The sequence below is a fragment of the Centrocercus urophasianus genome, unplaced genomic scaffold, assembly GCF_019232065.1.
Source record: "Centrocercus urophasianus isolate 14NV4802_14NV808 unplaced genomic scaffold, USGS_Curo_1.0 seq_15, whole genome shotgun sequence".
In the NCBI taxonomy this organism is placed as follows: Eukaryota; Metazoa; Chordata; class Aves; order Galliformes; family Phasianidae; genus Centrocercus; species Centrocercus urophasianus.
In genome coordinates, this window is record NW_024884697.1 from 14,495,589 (window position 1) to 14,513,782 (window position 18,194).

At 37.4% G+C, this 18,194-nt stretch overlaps 1 protein-coding gene across 1 annotated transcript in view; it reads right to left on the minus strand.

The window, feature by feature from the left end:
- Positions 1-443: 443 nt before the first annotated feature.
- The window catches only part of CERK (ceramide kinase), a 44,693-nt gene continuing 26,942 nt past the window's right edge, over positions 444-18,194 (minus strand). Inside the window, exons 7-13 of the mRNA XM_042815967.1 lie at positions 17,356-17,430; positions 15,881-16,033; positions 14,277-14,382; positions 11,439-11,509; positions 6,087-6,292; positions 3,918-4,126; positions 444-3,138 (exon numbers count right to left, since the gene is read on the minus strand). Of these exons, the coding sequence (XP_042671901.1) occupies positions 3,039-3,138; positions 3,918-4,126; positions 6,087-6,292; positions 11,439-11,509; positions 14,277-14,382; positions 15,881-16,033; positions 17,356-17,430 (920 nt within the window). The 3' untranslated portion in view covers positions 444-3,038. The remainder of the gene's footprint in view (positions 3,139-3,917; positions 4,127-6,086; positions 6,293-11,438; positions 11,510-14,276; positions 14,383-15,880; positions 16,034-17,355; positions 17,431-18,194) is intronic.

Sequence of the window (18,194 nt, forward strand, 5' to 3'; positions counted from 1 at the left end):
TATCAATAATTTCTGCAATTAAAGTCTGAAAAGCACCTTTTTGGCATATAGTAGGTATTAATTTAGTATAATACATAGTCCATGCTTCTTACAACGGCAGTTGTCTTTGACATTTTGTAGTTTACAATTTTCCAAAGCCAATAACTCCAAATACTTACAACCAAGATTTTCCTTCCCCTTCGATCTTTACTTTCTCTTAATGGGATTAGTAGTTCTAGGGGCAATCCAGCCTCGGGAGCTGCTTTTCTTCACTCTCAGTACTGCCTGCACTCACGCTGCCTATAAAGTAGTGGTCAGTGCTAATGAAAGCTTATAAATTACTTCTCTGCCACTTTAACCTACCCACATCCATTACAGCGTGTGCATTTTCTACGAAAGGCAAAGATCTCAGAACAGATATTTTCTTTCAAATCAATTTGTAAAAAGAAGAAAACCACAGTATCGCTGTACATCATCATTTTATTATTACTTTTTTTTTTTTTCCAGTGAATTCCTTTAGCCTCATAAAACAGAGCACATTTTCTAATCTTGAAGCCAGCAAGATTGGGAAATAAAAAACAAAACAGGGAATCAAACTTGGTTTTCCCACACATGATTTTCATTCCGAGACTACATTCAGGGAAAAATACTAGAATTAAAATGAAAGCATATACTGCTTACACAGCTCTCTTCTTAAAAATGAACTGGATGTCGTACAGCTCACCTTCGCTAATACAATATGCTACAAATAGAATTATTCAATTCAACTATGCAGCTTTCCTATTTTCTAAGATATTTATTTAATATGTTGCAATACCTTCGGCATTAACTTAACACTTCATTACGATACTACTGAATGATCTTTTCCTCCTCCTTTTCTGGCAGTTCTCTTTCAGAATGGAGGCCTTCCCAGTGGCCTTTTTTTGGAAACACCAGGCACAGTTTCAGACATTACAAGTACTCAAAGCACTTCAACATCACAACCAGATTAATCTACCATTTTTTAAGTAACAGTCTTACTAGCAAACTAATGGAAAAAAGCTGGTTAGCATTTCTGCTGTTCTCACAAATGAGAAGTTGATCTGGATAGCTGTAACACTTCATCTGTTGGTGAGTGGAGTTTACACTGTCATACCCTGGCCAAGAATTACAGTAATTTGAAATCTCAGTTCTTTTACAATATTCAGCATAGACCAAGCTTTAGCACTTTTTAAACTACTTATACTTTCAGAAGGTATCTGCATTTGTATGACTGCATCATCTCATTTTCAATAGGGTTCTTTATTCAAATGTACCATTTCCCTTGCTAAACATGGCTTTAAAAATATACAGCATATTTAACATTTTCGTATTACAAATGTTGAAAAGTTGATTTACCCAATGTTTTTCAGACTCAGTACAATATTGAGAAAAGTAAACAGTACTACTTTTGGAAAAGTATTCAAGTATCTCCCTGACATTTTATATAATGAAAAACAGATCCTAAACTTTGTATGACTGTACTTAAGTAATTATCACTCACAAAATCTTTTTGGTTTTCTGTCATACGCAATGGTATGAATAATACTTGTAGCAACAATATAGCACAACTTCTGATATTACAGGAAATTGGAATGTTTCAGCAGAAAAGAAAATAAATCAGCCATATAAAAGAAACTTCAAGTGCTTCAGAAATAAACTGACCGATCACCATGGCTTACACAGAGCAAATATACACGAAACCAGTAGAAGCTGAATGACAGAAATACCAATAAATATACATGAATAGAGAATAATTAGCTGTTCAAACACACACACACAAAATCTGAGATGCAGTAAGCATTAACAAATGGAGGTTAAGTTCTGATCCTTACCAAACAGGAAGTAACCTGCTTGACAAGTGGAAAATTTTGCCCCAAGACTACACACTGCATGTGTGTGAGCCACAATACATAAATTCAAGTATAACTTAAATAATCGCTCCGTAGTCGTACTTGATAGTCTAAGGTACTTGCTGTAAAAATAAGCACAGTGATTTGTGATTTATCAGATGCCAGTTTCTTCCTTTGACTTCACATCACACATTACTCTGCTTCCTATTTAGTTAAATAAAACACTGTTTAAAAGACATTCAATCATCAAATAATATTTTCAAACTTAATATTCCAACATCTTACTTTGCAAAGACATTTTAACATATCTCATAGAGTCTTCAAAGAATCCTGTACTGAAGAGGAAAGCTTTTCATATGTTAATTTTAACCATTTTTAGAAATGTAAAATTTGCTGGTGTTTTATAAGATATTTTTATTTTCCCCTGCCTATGCTTTCCTGGTATCACACATCCCTGTGAGTTGCTTGCAAGACATTTCAATGCAGTACACAGTATTTGGTATAATCCAAACAGTCATTAGATGCTTTATAATCCCAAACAGCAGCATGCAAGGAAGCACTTATAAATAGAATATATAGAAGTTATGATCTGTCTACAGATGTGCTTTTGTTTTTAAAAATATTTCTAGACTGTTATTGTTATTACTTAAAGCCAGGAATGTGTATCTGAATTGCATTGATAAGTTGCAAGGTATTGTCAGAACTACAAAGGAAAGATTTAAAAAAAAAATATGCCAAGGACAACACTGTTGTCCAGCACTTAAGCCACATGCAATACTTCACACTCCCAGCAGAACACATTCTCTCAGATACTGAAAATATCTTGTCTTTGTATCTTGGTTTGATGGCAATATAAAGTTCAACGTTTTATAACAATTACATATTATTGCAACACAACTGCTAAATCAGCTCTCTAAAAAAGCACAGTATTTTTCAGTTGTTGTGAATACATACACATACGCCAATTCTCTCTTCTCTAACATAACTTAGATGACATTACTCCAAGACATATTTTAATGACTACAATGTAAAAAAAAAAAATAGTGAAATAAAAATCTAAAATTATACTGAAACTATCACAAAAAAAATCCTAAAACTTTAAAATACTTGTCAATTTGACTAAAATGCATATATACTCAATTTCCTTGAGCATTTACTTTTTTCTTCTCCTCATCGGAGGAACAGTACTTATAGTAATTGTTCAATGCTACTGTGGCTGTAGGCAGCTTCATCTTTACTGTTTTCCTCAATTCCCCTTGCAAACAGTTTCATTAACTGGCAGTGAACCCTGAAAAAGATGGAAGTCAATTAATCATACTTTAAAAACAAAAAAAAAAGGAAGAAATGATAATGTATATTTAGTTCTAACGATCTGTGAATCTTGGGCACTTGAGCAAAAGTTCCTAACTTCAGACTACAAAAACAGCCTTCATTTCCCATACAATCTTTCCCTGCAGAGAAGGCTGGTTGCTTTCACCCTTCCATCATTCCTGCTAGTGATTTATTCCACACATTAAGTTATTAAATTAAGAGAAGCTGACCTTATACATTATACACTGTATACACCAAAGAAACTTAAATACAAATATTTCGTTTTGTATTTTTGCTTCTCTTTGATCTGAAACAGAAAAACACACAAACCATACAAAAAAAGCACTTCAAAACAAGATACTCTTGTCTTCTAATTTGATTATCTGTAGAACTACAAACTGCTTTCTCCATCTGCTAAGGCTTAAGACAATACTGGACTTATCAGACATAAAAAACATACAGGAATACTGAGCATGTGCCATATTTTGTAATACCAAGATGTTAGGTGAGAACTAAGCAGGACTTCAGGGGTTGGGTTCTCTCTCCTTCTCTCAAAGAGATCATTTATGAGAGATGGTTGAACTATTTACTGGAAAGGACCAAAACAGCAAAACCAAAGACAAATTAAGTTTATTATCAAAACACTCAAATATGCTATGTGGGGATGTGTCTTGAAAATATCTTTAGGAGCACAATTAAATCAATGAAAAGGCTCAATACCTTTTATGGTACACACAGGGAAAAATTGATGCTCACCTCACTTCAATTGCTGAACTATCCAGAGTTTCTCCATCACAGTTCCAAGTGCTATTAGCAATATTGCAGCAGCAGGCTGGATGATCTCTGCAAAATTGGCCAAAACGTTTCTTTCCTATGTCTGTGACACTGCTTTCATTGTCTTCTGAAAGCTTTGATGTAAATTGAAAACTCTTCACCCGATAAACATCTACAAATGAGAAGTCAAACTACAAAGAAAAAATAACCAGAAAAGGCAATTACAATTATTTAAATATGCTTGATGCGTAAAGCAGCTCAGCATGTAGTATTCTGCATTCAAGAAAGTCTGTCATTTCCAACTTTTTTTTAGAGAAGATTACCTGAGGCACTGAATGACTTATCTTTTCTGATTTGCGCAGCTTTTTAAAACGAAAAGCAAAACTGGAATCTTACTTTCCAATGGTGTTCTTCAAGTAGCAGCAAACAGCCACTTTTTGGATAATGAGGTAAAAGGTTCTGAGATTAGAAGGAGATATAAGAACTATAAAAAAACCCTATAAAAATAGATTATAACGTGGAATCTAAGTCAAAAAGGTTTGGCTTGGATCCCTGTACCATCCTTAGGAATTATTCAACTACAACTCTAAAGATGAGCTTTTCTGAGCCTTATCATAGAATAATGAGGATAATCATAGAATAAGCAACGTTGGAAAAGACATCCAAGATTATCTAGCCCAACCATGTACCTACCACCAATATTTCCCTCATTAAACCATGTCCCTCAGTGCCACATCTCCATGTTTCTTGAACATCTCCACAGATGGTGACTCCATCACCTCCCTGTTCCAATACCTCACCACTTTTCCTGAGAAGAAATTTTTCCTAATAGCCAACCTGAACCTCCTGTAGATCAACTTGAGGCCATTCCTTCTAGCTACACCAGAGCTGACCCCCAGCTCACCATAACCTCCTTTCAGTCAGCTGTAGAGAGCAATAAGGTCTCCCGTGAGCCTCCTCTTCTCCAGATTGAACAATTCCAATACCCATAGCCACTCCCCAGAAGGCTTGTGCTCCAGACCCCTCACAGCTCCATTACTGTTCTCTGGACACAATCCAGGCCCTCAATGTCTTCCTTGTAGTGAGGGACCCAAAACTGAAAACAGTACTCAAGCAGCAGCAGCACAAGAGTTGAGTACAGGAAGTTGATCTCCTCCCTGCTCCTGCTGGCAACACTATTTGCCATTGGCCTTCTTGGTCACCTGGGCACACTGCTGGCTCATGTTAAGCCAAGTGTCAACAGACACTCTTGGGTCTCTCTCTTCCACACAGTCTTCCAGCCACTCTGCCTCTAGCATTGCCTGGGGTTGTTGTGGCCAAAGTACGAGACCCAGCACTTGGTCTTGTAGAAATTCACTGGGCCTTACCTCAGTGATTCAGAATGCAGCTGAGAAACACAAAGCACTGCCTTGATCAAAGAATTCCAGATTACATTACAGAAGTGGGTGTAGAGGAAAACAAGAGTAAAGAGAGATATTAAACGCCAACAAAACAATTTCAGATAGAAATAAGTAGGATCAGTTTGAGACCAGTTCTATTTGATTTTTTTTTTATATATATATAAATAATCTGATTTCAAGATTCAAATGCATACTAAGTTAGGAAGAACTTCGACTCTTTCAAAGATAGAGAAGTACTGCACTGAGGTCTTGACAGATTAGAGGGTTGATCAATCACCAACTATATGAAGTTTAACAGGAGCAAGTGCAAAGTTCTGCAACCAGGACAGGGTTAATCCTGAATATATGTACAGACTGGGAGCCGAGAGTGTGGGACACTGTGGGACTGAGAGCAGTCCCACAGAAAAGAATCCGGGGTTCTGGTTGATGGCAAGTTGAATCTGAGTCAGCAGTGTGCCTTGGCAGCCAAAAGAGTTTAAATATCATCCAAATATTAAATATATGGAAAATGTTATAAGACAGAATTCAATTAGCATAAGTGGAATTTGGTTAGAACGCTACGGCCCAAGACTTGGTTTAGCTTAAGTGATTTTTGTGATGATACACATATTCAGGTTAAGTCATACAAAATGCATAAGCTTTTTTTTTTTTTTAATATATTTTGTAGGTATTCTTTTTTGTCATGTATAAATATAAGCATTCACACCTCAAAACTTATTCTGGAGAGTTCACTGCCAAAGGGAATACATACCTGGTCATGTTGGTTTGTATGTCTGACAAGATAACGCAGAAAATCAAATCTGGAGCATTTACGAACTAGAATGAGGTCAGCTGAACCATCTGCTAAATGAGCTGCTGGTGAAAGACCTTTTGGACTTCGTGGACAGGCACAGCTCATGTTTACTACATTGATGGCTAGAAATTTTCCTTTAATAACCTTCCATTCTTCTTCATCTTCTGAAACAATCAATAAACACATGGATATCGGATATTACTTGATCTACATATAAGAACAGTAAGAAGCAATCTTTATTGGCATTGTACAATATTTTACTAGGCACGTTTATGCACTGTCAATACATATCTAAACAAAAAAAAGACTCCTAGATCTCATATATTAACAGAAGAAGTTGCTTCCCCCTGCACACACCATCATTATAGTGCTGCTAGTGCTGCTTACCATTTCTGAGATAACATATCAAATTCAGGATCAATGTTCTGGAGGTAAAATCACTAAGTTTCAGGCAAGGAAAAGACACAGGCAGGTTATAACTCTTGCAGGTTAAAAAATTCAGGGGTTAAAACATTTTATTCTTACTGTTCAACATGTTATTCTTAAGCAAGCAATGATGCAGAGACAGTGGCTTAGTGTCTGCTTTCCAACCCACTCCTCTGTCAGCCTCAATGCCACAAACTATATTGAAAAACAAACAAAACCAAACTAAAACAAAAAAAAGATCAAAAGAGAGAAGATGACTCTGCAGGCAGGAATGGCCAGCATGCAGCAGATCAGCAGCCTGTTAGGAACTCCTAAAAAACACGTCTGCAGATGAACAGTAGTAACAAAGATACTGCAAAAATATTCAGGGACTGCTGGGAAGAAAAAGAGTTTTCAGTAATATAAAACTGTTCTATTAGACCTAAACTGACTTTAAATGTGTGATGAAGTAGATACTAACAGGAAGCAGAGGAAATTTCTGGAATGAAAATTGTTTATACTGGCACCGCTTCTTGTATGAGGATAAAAATAGATCAGAAAAGCCTTTGCATTTTTACATTAAACATGATTGCCTTCCTTACTACAATAATAAAAAAAAGCCATAAAGCAGCTATACCATTATGCTTCATAAGTGAGCTCAGATATATCAAATGAAAAACTCCACAGAACTAATGATCTAGAATAGTCTGTGCAGATGCACAGTTTGAAAACTGTAGTCCAAGTGCCACTGTAGATGATGGGGGTAAAAATTAAGGAACAAACAAACAAGATAAACTTTGTTTATGAAAGTCTGTTTAACCAATTTGATCATCAAACCACAGCCAGGCAGTTTTTGAGCCACATTAAATAATTAATAGCAACTTAGAAATCTAATATTATTCAGTTGCTCATGTTGGGGTTAATTTGTAATTAATTATTCAAGGTGGTTCATTATTGAGACGATGGATGATTTGTATATAGATATTTCATGTCCTGCAATTTCCACTATTCCTTACTATCTTAGTTCTTAAATCTCAGCATCTCATCTGTTACATTTACTTTACAGAGTCATTACCACCTCCGCCCAGGTAAATGGTGGACGTAAATTCTATAACACACTTATTTTGAATTGACCTCTTCAAAGCTTTATACACCAGAAGAAGGAAAAAAATTAACGTAGATGGAGAAGTTGAAAGAACAAAGATGAGCTTCTTGAACTTTTCTTTTTAATTATTTTTAAAAATTCTTTGCAACTTCTTGCCATTCCCCCTTTTTTAGCACTTAGAAAAATTCAACACCAGGAAAACCAGAGTAGGATTGTGATATGACAATATGAGAAGTCTCAAAGCAAACTAAAAACAACTTTGTATTTTTTCCATTTAGACTATCCTCCATATGTTCTGATAAACAAATCAGTAATAAAAGAAATGCAGCTCTGTTAGATTCAACATTTTTGCATCATTTGCCAGAGTGGTTTTAGTATCAGTTGTGTTTGCTTTACTGCTGATCATTTTTTACGTGCTTTCAAAAAGGACATTACAGAGAGAAATCATTTAAATTAGTTTTAAAATGTGTATTTTAAGAGAAAAGAAAGACATAAATCAAACTACAGAATGACTTTGTTCAGGCTGCAGGCAAATGATGAGCCTGTTCTGAAACTAAGGCAGCCAAACAGAATGTAAGAAACTACTGGAAACATGAGATACTGTGCGACCCAGCAGTTCTCAGTGTGCAAAAGTGAGAAAAGTTACAGACTGCATCACGTAGAATGTCTGAATTTCACAGGTGGTAAAGGGAGTTACTGGAAGGACTGTAAAGAGAACTGAGGGAGACCACCTTTAGGGGTGATGAACCTTGAAAAGCCAACAGCATCTACTTAATCAGATGACCTATGCAATACTGGTACAATCAGCAATAATCCAGGGCACTGATGTAGCAAAACTGGAAACAGTGAAATTCAGCTAGAAACAGCTGTTTATTTGGGAGAAGAAAAGGCTGGAGAAAGGGAAGAAGTGGATTAAGGAAGGACAAGCATGGAGAGATAGCAGGGCGTCACTTGAGCATGAGCACGAACTGACCAGAAACCTCCCTGATGTGCATGTCACCTGCTGAAAACTTCAAGTCACACTAACCAGAACTTAATTTGTAAAAACTCCCAGTCAGAGCTGGAAGCTAGCTAACAGTGCTTGGGGTCTGGATTCTGGATGTGCCAGAGTGTGAAGGACCCCCCCCTTTCCCCCCCCACACACAGAGATCACAGTTCGATAACTAAGAGTATCTGTAGGTTTTGTTGTAAACTAGGCAGAAGACCCAGGATCTGGGCACTGATAGTAGAGAGACTTAAAGTACACACTAATATTTGAGGGATCCCTGAATACAGGCATCACTGTGAATCAAGACAGTAAGGGATGTGTATGTTCTATTAGCAAACTTCAATCCTGATGAGGAGAGAAAGCAGGATTGGGATAGTTACAGTGCTCATGTTCTGTGTGGTCAGTATCTATGAAGATACTGACATCCTGTCTGCATTGATCTCTCTGTGTCCAGCCACAACTGTGCTGCGTCCATGTCTATATCTGCATAGGAAAACATGTTCAGTGTTGTTTCCTGGCTTCATCTGGGTACCTGCACACTGAGGGGGGAAGAATGTTCCTGAATCTGAAAGTCCACAAACTGTAATAGATGTAACAGACCATATTAATCACTTCAGAATCTCAACTAATGCTAATACTGAATTTTACTTCACACACAATGCTTATCAGTCATCTGTGTCCAGAGCTTTACAAGCACTTACTTTAAAAGAAAAACAGACCTTCTCTTGATATAGAAGCAACAAAACAGAAAACAAAACAAAACAAACCCCCCCTTTAACGATGCAACTTTTAGCTGTTTATCTGAGAAGTATTAATAACTTGGTCCTGAATGCATCTAGATGTATTAACTTTTTAAGTAAGCTCACTGTAATAATCAAGTCTCAGTAGAGGGTAGAGTGCCTATATACATTTTTACCTGGTGGAAAAGCACTGTTCAGTAAAAATTGAAGCATGTCACTCTCTAAAGAAGCTTACCTGCTCAGTAACAACAAAATCTGGGTATTTATCACATCTTAAATAACCAGCTGTTCTCCTAACCATTCTGCAGAGTGCCTCCTGTAGTATCGCAACATACCTAGGCTACCTTTTATACAGTAGGGCAATCATAAACAAGGAAGAAGGTAAATGGCACTCATTTCAACTGCCTATGGTGTACACATACTGCCAGTTGCTGAAATCAGCCTGAAGTGCTAGCACTGAAAATTTGCTCAGCAATACACAGACTTTATCACAACTGTAATGAAATGTTAAGCGATGGTCAATGCAAGCATCCTTCTAAACTCATCTGAACTGTACACAAACCAAGTATGCAAATGAAAGAGTTAGCTAATACATCTCACGAGTAAAAGCCTACACAAAGAGGTAGTTTGAAATCCTTCTTAGTGCAAATCAGGAATAACAAATTGTTCCTGTTCACTTACCAGTACTACATGGAGAAGAGATACACGGCAAAGAAAAGCAGCTACTGAAAGTAAAATCTAGGACAATGTCCTACAAAATCATTTGCATGTCTCATGCTAAGCAGACTAAAGCAGTCAGTTGTTCACTAATGTATGTATTTCACTTTCTTCAGCCCTTGCTCCTTTGCTGGATCAAAGCTATTAAGAACAAAAATCATGAACAAAAAAAAAAAAAAAAAAAAGACAAAAGGCAACTTCTAACTACAATTATTTCCTCCTACTCATGAGATTTTCTTACTGAAAAGAATCTTGGTATCACATTTAAATCCTAAAACGATATTACGTCAAGTCATTTATTTATGCTTTGATTCAGTTATACAGGCTTACAGGCTATCAATGAAGCTCTACAGCACGATGATGCTCTTTGCAAACAAATGGCTAGAAGCACACACAGAAACTGTGCAAAGTAATTGTGATTACAAGACAAACTAGGTCATAAGAACCAACTGTTGTGTTAAGAAAATTATAATATTATGCACTGGGCTCTGCAAGAAAAAAAAGAAAGGATAAATAAGCCCTCAAAGTAAAGGATGTTTGAGAGCGGATATTCAAGAAGACAAACTGAGACCAGAGGCTAAAGTCAGGCAATTAAAGTTCCATATTTTCTTTCTGCAAAGTTAGAAGTGCATCAATGCCAGTGCTTCCTACTAGGAGGCAGTAATTAGGCATAAAGAGATAGGAAGACTACTGCATAGCATCCAGCGTGTAAATTGTTGCTTTAACAAAACAAAGGAAAAGGTGTGCCCATATGAAAGTGTAAACACAGGGCCTGAATGAGGAGAAGAGGATATATATGAGGTAACATATGTTACACAATATATATATGTATAACAACGAGAGAAAAATGAGAAAAATCTCATTTAAATTAGATTTATTCCTCCATGTACTTAGAAATACTTAAATTTGCTAGCTAGGCTAGTATTTTCCATATTCACTGTCTCACATGTATTTAGCAACTTAAAGAACTTGTGACTTGTGTGTAAACAAACACTAAGCTGAATTCTCATCTATTCCAGAAGTTCTCTCACTAAACTTCTTCCCATACTGACTCACAGTTTATCACTCAAATCCTACTCACAAAAGCAAGACAAAGTCCCAGCTCACCGAACATATCTTTCTTAAGGAAGCCCAACACATCAAAATATGTAAGTAATTAATACAATTCCACCAGAATTGTCTGAGGCTTGGGTGGAAGTGATGCCTTAACATGCTTTTCATTTATCTTTTTTTTTTTAACCTTAAAAGAAACATCATTCTAGCAACCTGTAGCAACAAACACACCTGAGCTGATATACACAGAAAAACAGTAAGTTCCACAATACTCCATCATTTTACTTCTTATGATAAGTTACCTTCATGTTTGAATCCACTCTTCTTGCGTTGTTCTGCCAGCTGTTGCTCACTTTCCTTGCAAACGTAACATCTGAAAACAGAAATGCTATTCAGTGCCTGAAAACAAAAATACTCAGTTATGTGCTTTACCTAATAACTGTAAGAACTTCCCCCTCTATAAGATGGAGCATGGCACCAACAGCCTTGATGTGGCACAAATCACTATAGCCCTGGAGACCCTACAGGTACTTAAAAACATTGCTGAAGATTATCAGAGGTAAGAAATAACAACCTAACTCCAGGTTCCCACTCCTTCTCCCGGACTTCACAGTGTTCCTGTCAACCATTTCTTCAACCTGCCAAGATGCACCTCAGCAGCAGCCTTGACATTCAACACACTGACCACTCCTCCCAACTTGCTACCATCCATAAAACCACTGTCAGCTCACTCTGTACCACCATCTCAGTCTTAAATAAAGGTGCTGCACAGTACTGGCCTCACAATTGTTTTCTGAGGCACACCATTAGTAATTAGCTATCTGTTGGACACAGCACTCAAAACATTTCCATATAGCCTAACCAGTTTTACACCTATCTCCTAATGTACTATACACCTCACTGACTGAATTTTAAGAATACCACAGAAAACACTATTAAAGGCCTTGCTAAAATTAAGATATTTAACACCCACTGTTTCTCTCTCATCCACAGGCAAAGGAGGCATTTCCCCTATCTTCTGTCAGTGGGTCTGCTGCACTGCTAAGCAGTAGGTCCTCATTTCCTTCCATCTTTTATGATCAACATCCATAAATAATCCCTTTTACGACGTAACGCTCTTCATATCCCTCACTCATTTCAACTCTACCCATACTCTGGCTTTCTCAGTGGCATCCCCACACGTTGAGCCAATGTGTCTGCGCTCCTCTGAGGCAACCCATTCCACCTCTACCTTCTGTTTACTTCTCAGTTACATTTCGGTTTTGGCCAAGAAAGATCTTGGATTATCACACTGCTCTTTTTGCATATTTACTCAAGTTTCTGCATATGAACAGAATGGTCTGTTCATGTACTACATACATCCTTAAAAACCAATGAACTCTTCTAGACCTCTTTGTCCTCCAATGTTGCATGGGATCTTGCCAAGATTCCTGAATAAACCAACATCTGTTCTTCTGAAATTCAGGGCTGTAATTCAACACTTTGCCTTGCTTGTTTCTCTGGGGATTTTAACCTTTGTAAGCTCACAGTCACTGCTGCCAAGACTACCATCAACCACCACATCCCCATCTTCATTTCCTCCAGGTGTCTAAAGGCATGGAACAGCTTGGGTCAGAAGGGACTTTAAAGTCCATCCATTTCCAAACCACCTGCTGTAGGCAAGGCTGTCACCCACTAGATAAGACTGCCTCAAGTCCAGAGAGTTCACATGCATACAGTACTCACATGGGCAATCTTACCCTTTCTATGCAACCTCAAGGAGACACTAGCTCTGCAATTATGCACTCAGCAATTGTGCTGAGGCACTTGAAATAGACACTCAGTCAGGTTGGTATGACAGGGGGGAAGCTCTCACTCTCAATGTAGTTTCTGCACACTTTCTCAGTACCTATTATGGCCTTTTTTTCTTTCCAAGTTATAGAAAGCCTCTTCATACCTATAATCTGACCCTCTTTACAAGGCTAGCCATTCTGTTTGCAGAGGTTGCTCCAACTTGACAGATGGGTGCCACTCCTCCACAAAATTTATGTTTTATAAAGAATGTTCTTTAGTCATAAAAAAACATCAGTCAGTTTTGCAGGTGGTTTCCTCTGTCTCCTGTAGGAAGCAGTCTTCAGTGACTATCACACACTTCATTCATTCCTTGCATTGAAGGATTTGGGCTCCTGCCTCTGGAAAGATATTTTCAATCTCACGTTAATCTTCTCAGTTGCTAGATAGCTTGCTCACCTCTATACTCTGATGGCAGTTCAGTGTTTTACCGAAACCTTTTTTTACTGGTGAAGCCACTGTTGCCCATAAACCCAGGTTCAGGGAGACACATCAGGCACTTTTCCATACTGAGACCTGGATGCCAGTTTTCTCCATCTGGAGCACTGCTAGCATCAAGGCACCTCATATCAGAACTGTAGCTCTAGCTAGTTCCCGGAGACCAGGTACTGTATTCCACGTACTTTCACAGTTTCTGACTCCTCTGTACCCTGATGTGCTGTTAGCTACTGTGACAACTGCTATATCTCTGTTAGCTGCAATCATATATCAAGAATAATAAATAATAACACAACTTGAAGCAGGAGAAAGCAAAGAGAAAGGAAGTGAGAAGATTTAGTTAGGCCCCCTGACTGAATAAACAACTGAAGAATATCACACTAAATTAACAGAGGGTAATATTCTACAAAAAAAAAAGACTAAATAGATAGCAGTTCATTAAATGACCTATCCTCACAAGTTGTTGTCATGAGACTGAAACAATTTATAAAATATTGTTAGTTCAAATTACAGTGTGAACATTTGAGAATTTCTGAGTAATTATTCCCATTTTCAGAAGCTATGAGGCATCTAGAATTGGCATTTATTAGCAGCAACAAAGTATAGTGCCCTCAGTATCTTTTTAACAGCATGCTGTTAAGCTTTGTTTAATCTAAAACCGGGAGTGGGAGGACACTAACAAAAAACTTACTTTTTTTTCTAACCTGAAAAAAATACGGTATTCCCTTCAATGAGGAAACAACTTTTTTTTTTTTTTTTAAAAAGCACATCTCTTCAGAGCAAGAGTTTTGATATCAAATAGCAACACTGCCCTAACCTCAGTTTACATACAGACATTTGCAAAGAGTATCCAGAGATAAACAGTAGCCTACCCTGTTCTGCAGCTATCTTTATCTCGTGGAGATCCCAGTGTGTGTTTTGCTGGTTGAAAGGAAATTGTTCCTTCATAGTAATGATGAGAAAGAAAAGTCTTGAAGCCTACATAAAAGAGGTATTAAGCAGCATTAAGCCTTTACAAAGCCACATTGCAAACATCTCTGCTTACATCCTTTGATTGTTGTTCTCCTTCCTTCTCTAAGGACCACCAAAAATAGCTTTTCTCCCCAAGCTCACAGCTTTTTATGTTCTGATGTCTTAGACTGGAAGAGGACATGTTCTCCTCTCCCCCACAAAGACTTCAACGTTTCCATGAGGGGCTCTTACTTTGATTGATGTCTTCAAAAGAAAACAGAAAATTTTAGTCATATTGTAAATCAAAAAAGGCAACAAATACTTTCCAGTAGCATAAGATCCGCCCAAATATTAGTTACCTGGGCTAAATCACTCAGCTCCATCCATAAAACTGAAAGATACAAGCAATTCATGAGCTGAATGTCCAGAACAGAAGAGAGCCTCTTTCCAACTAAGAAAGTCAAAATGATTAACACCAAAAACATATTAATTTTGGGCAGCAATCACTAGGCAAGACGTATCAACACATTTCTATGAATGATATAGAACAGTGCTGAAGTGCTAGCAATTTTACTACTAAAGAAGATAATCAAATTTTAGTTAGGGTTGCTTTCAACATAATTCATGACAGTTCAAAATTTTTTGTTTCTTTATAAGATCATAAAATATGACAGTATTAGGTACAAGTTAATCTTCTAACTGTGCTATTTTGTCAAATTCATACTTTAATAAGCAAACTCTTAACGTTATTCCTCAAGTTACACAGTTTTGCAGAACACAGTATCATAGAACAGCTTGGGCTGCAAGGAAACTTGAAGATCATTTAGTTCCAACCCTCTGCCGTGGCAGGGATGCCTCCCACCACACCAGGTTGCCTGGAAACCCATCCAACCTGGCCTTGAATGCCACAAGAGATGCGATATCCACAACTTCTTCGGGCAACTTGTTTCAGTGCCTAAACATCCTCCGAGTCCAAAATTTTCTCCTGATATATAATCTAAATCTCTTTTACTTTAAAACCATTCCTCCTTTTCCTATCACTAAGAGACCATGCAAAAAGTTGGTCTCCGTCTTGTTTATAAACTCCTTTTAAGCACTAGAAGGTCCCACTGAGGGCTTATCTCCCTGAAGCCTTCTCTCCCCCAGCACAAAGAAACTCAAATCCCTTGGGCTTTCTTCTTGGAAAGGTGCTTCACTTCTCTGAGCATCCTTGGGGCCTCCTCTGGGCCTGCTCCAACAGCTCTGCATCTAGAGTCCCAGGCCTGGATGCAGCACTCCAGGTAGGGCCTCACAATGAAAAAGCAGAAGGGACAATCACCTTCCTCACCCAGCTGGCCACTCCTCTTTCAATGCAGCTCAGAATATGGTCGGCCTTCTGAGACAACATGATTCAACGTAATTGACATCATAAGAAATTTAAAATCAAGTTCCTTACGTTTATAAGGTACAGAGAAGCTTGGTTCAAGGAAGGGGCATCAACTGCTCCAATATGCTTACGTAAGAACATAATAATTATTCAAGTTACCTGAATAGTCGTATCTCATCGGACCCATCCACCGCTTCTTTTCACTGTCTTTCAAAACGTCTCCATAAAAACCGTAACCCAACAATGACACAGCATACTTCAAAAACGTGTTGTTATGATGCACAGATGAGACATCCAAAGGCTGACAGTCACCTAGAAAAGTGCAAGGTTCTATTAAGGCTCCTTTTGTTTCAAGATGCAGATGTCATAATAGCTTTAATGTTACAGACTTATACAATAAAAAAAAAAAATGTAACCTATATTTATACACATCATTTACACTTTTTTTTAATATTTGCACAAGGAGAAAATATTTTTGGAGGACCGATTTCTTTCAATATTTAAAAACCATTTAGTACTAAGTGAAAAGAATGGCCAGTATTCTAGAAATACATAAAGACGACTTCCCTCATGCTATGTAGGAGTGGGAGGGTACATCATACAAGAGGTCAAAGCTGCATCTGTACATCTAACGAATACTAGATCCTGTATTTCATAGTAACAAGAGGACTCTGAATGTCTGTGTAATGGAAGCTTTGGGAGTGGTTTAATGTGATTTTCTTTTGCCTTGTATTTTACTTATTTTAAAAAGTCTGACTGTATGCTGTTTAACTCTATGCCCATTGTCTCTCACCCTTTCAGCACAGATCACTGTGAAGTCCTTTCCACATAATTAAGAAACATACATAGAAATTTAAATAACTATATTGACATGCCCAGTTAAAATATTGTGATATACTAAGTACATATTGGAAACAGCTTTTCAATCCTAGTCCAGTGGTGCTAAACTCCAGATGTGCTGAACAGTAATCATAAGTAAGCAGAGAAGCACAAGTGTAAGTCTTTGCAACAACAGCTCCTAAGCTTGCAACTGTTATGCAATCAGTAAGCAGGTGAAGTAACAATCACCTGGAAATCCCATCCTTATACAACATGGATTTAACTATCTTGTACAATTTCTCAAACGAAGAATAAAGAACTATACGACTATGATTCTTCAGTATGTGGCAGATGGGACTGACATCACTAGTTACAACACAGTGAATGCACAAGCTATCTCCTCCTCCTTTAATCCCAACACAACTCAGGGACCCTATTACTTGACGACTTTGAGAGTGGCAGTGTCAGTATCTCCACTTACTGATGGGAACGTATCAAACAAGCATTTATAGACAAATAGTTGTCTTCCTCCCTACCTTTTTCTCAAATATATGATTTTCAGATTACAAAGCGGCAATTATAAGTAACTCCAATCGAACAGAAGTCACACTTGTAACCTGGCATGAAAGTATTACATTGCACAAGATTACTTACATGAACAGTGTTTTCTAAAACATACATGCTACTCATGATAGCTTTCTATAAGAGAGATTTATCATCCAATAATTTACACTGCTTATTCTATTTTTCTGCTGTTTTAATATCGTGCCAGAGAGCATGATAATATTTTCAAACAGTGAAGTGTGATCACTCACCTATAATAATATGAAGAGCTGACGTTACTGGATCAGAAATACCAACAGTTGAATAGCATACGCAATCTGTTGAGCCTGAAAAATGAAGACCAAGAGATTACTTTATATCTTTTCAAAGCAAGCACTACTGGTATGGTCCTCCAAACACAAAGCTTTGTGTTATTGCAGCCTGCCTGTTTGTATTTTATGGAATGAAGTAAATACATGATACAAAAATTATGATTTATATTGGAACAGTAACTTTCCTCCTGCAGAAAATAGAACCTATTTGCTCTTGTACAAAGGCTCTCCAATATGTATGAAATTAATGTATAGCAGTTAGTGAAGGAAAATCAGAAAATTAAGGATGTTGTTACAAGCTTTTGCATTAGTTATAGAAGGGGGTGAAGGAAGGTGTATGCTGATCTCAAGAAGAGATACCAGTCTCCCACTTTCTGGGGGAATGCTCTAAGTCCCAGGCTGTCAACATCCCCTCCTTCCTCCGCTGCATCTTAAAAACACAAAGTTGTGCGTTGTTTGATTATTTGAAAGTTAATATTTGCTTTCAGGAGTTGATTTACTGATAGGAGAGCAAACTAGGCAGAAATATGCTTTTACAGTCTTCAGCAAAATATCTAAAAGCATTAAACATAAGATTTAGGTTTCACCTGCATTCTTTTTTTTCCTAACTACTTCAGGCCACTCCTCACTCAGTATGCCCACTCAGTATTATTAGCTGCCATTTAGAGCTACACAACACTCTCTCAAGTTCTATAAGAACTATCTAAGAGCTGACTGGAGAATTCTGAACTCTATTCTGCAGCAAGCACTTGGAAGTCAGAGTCAGATATACCAATGCA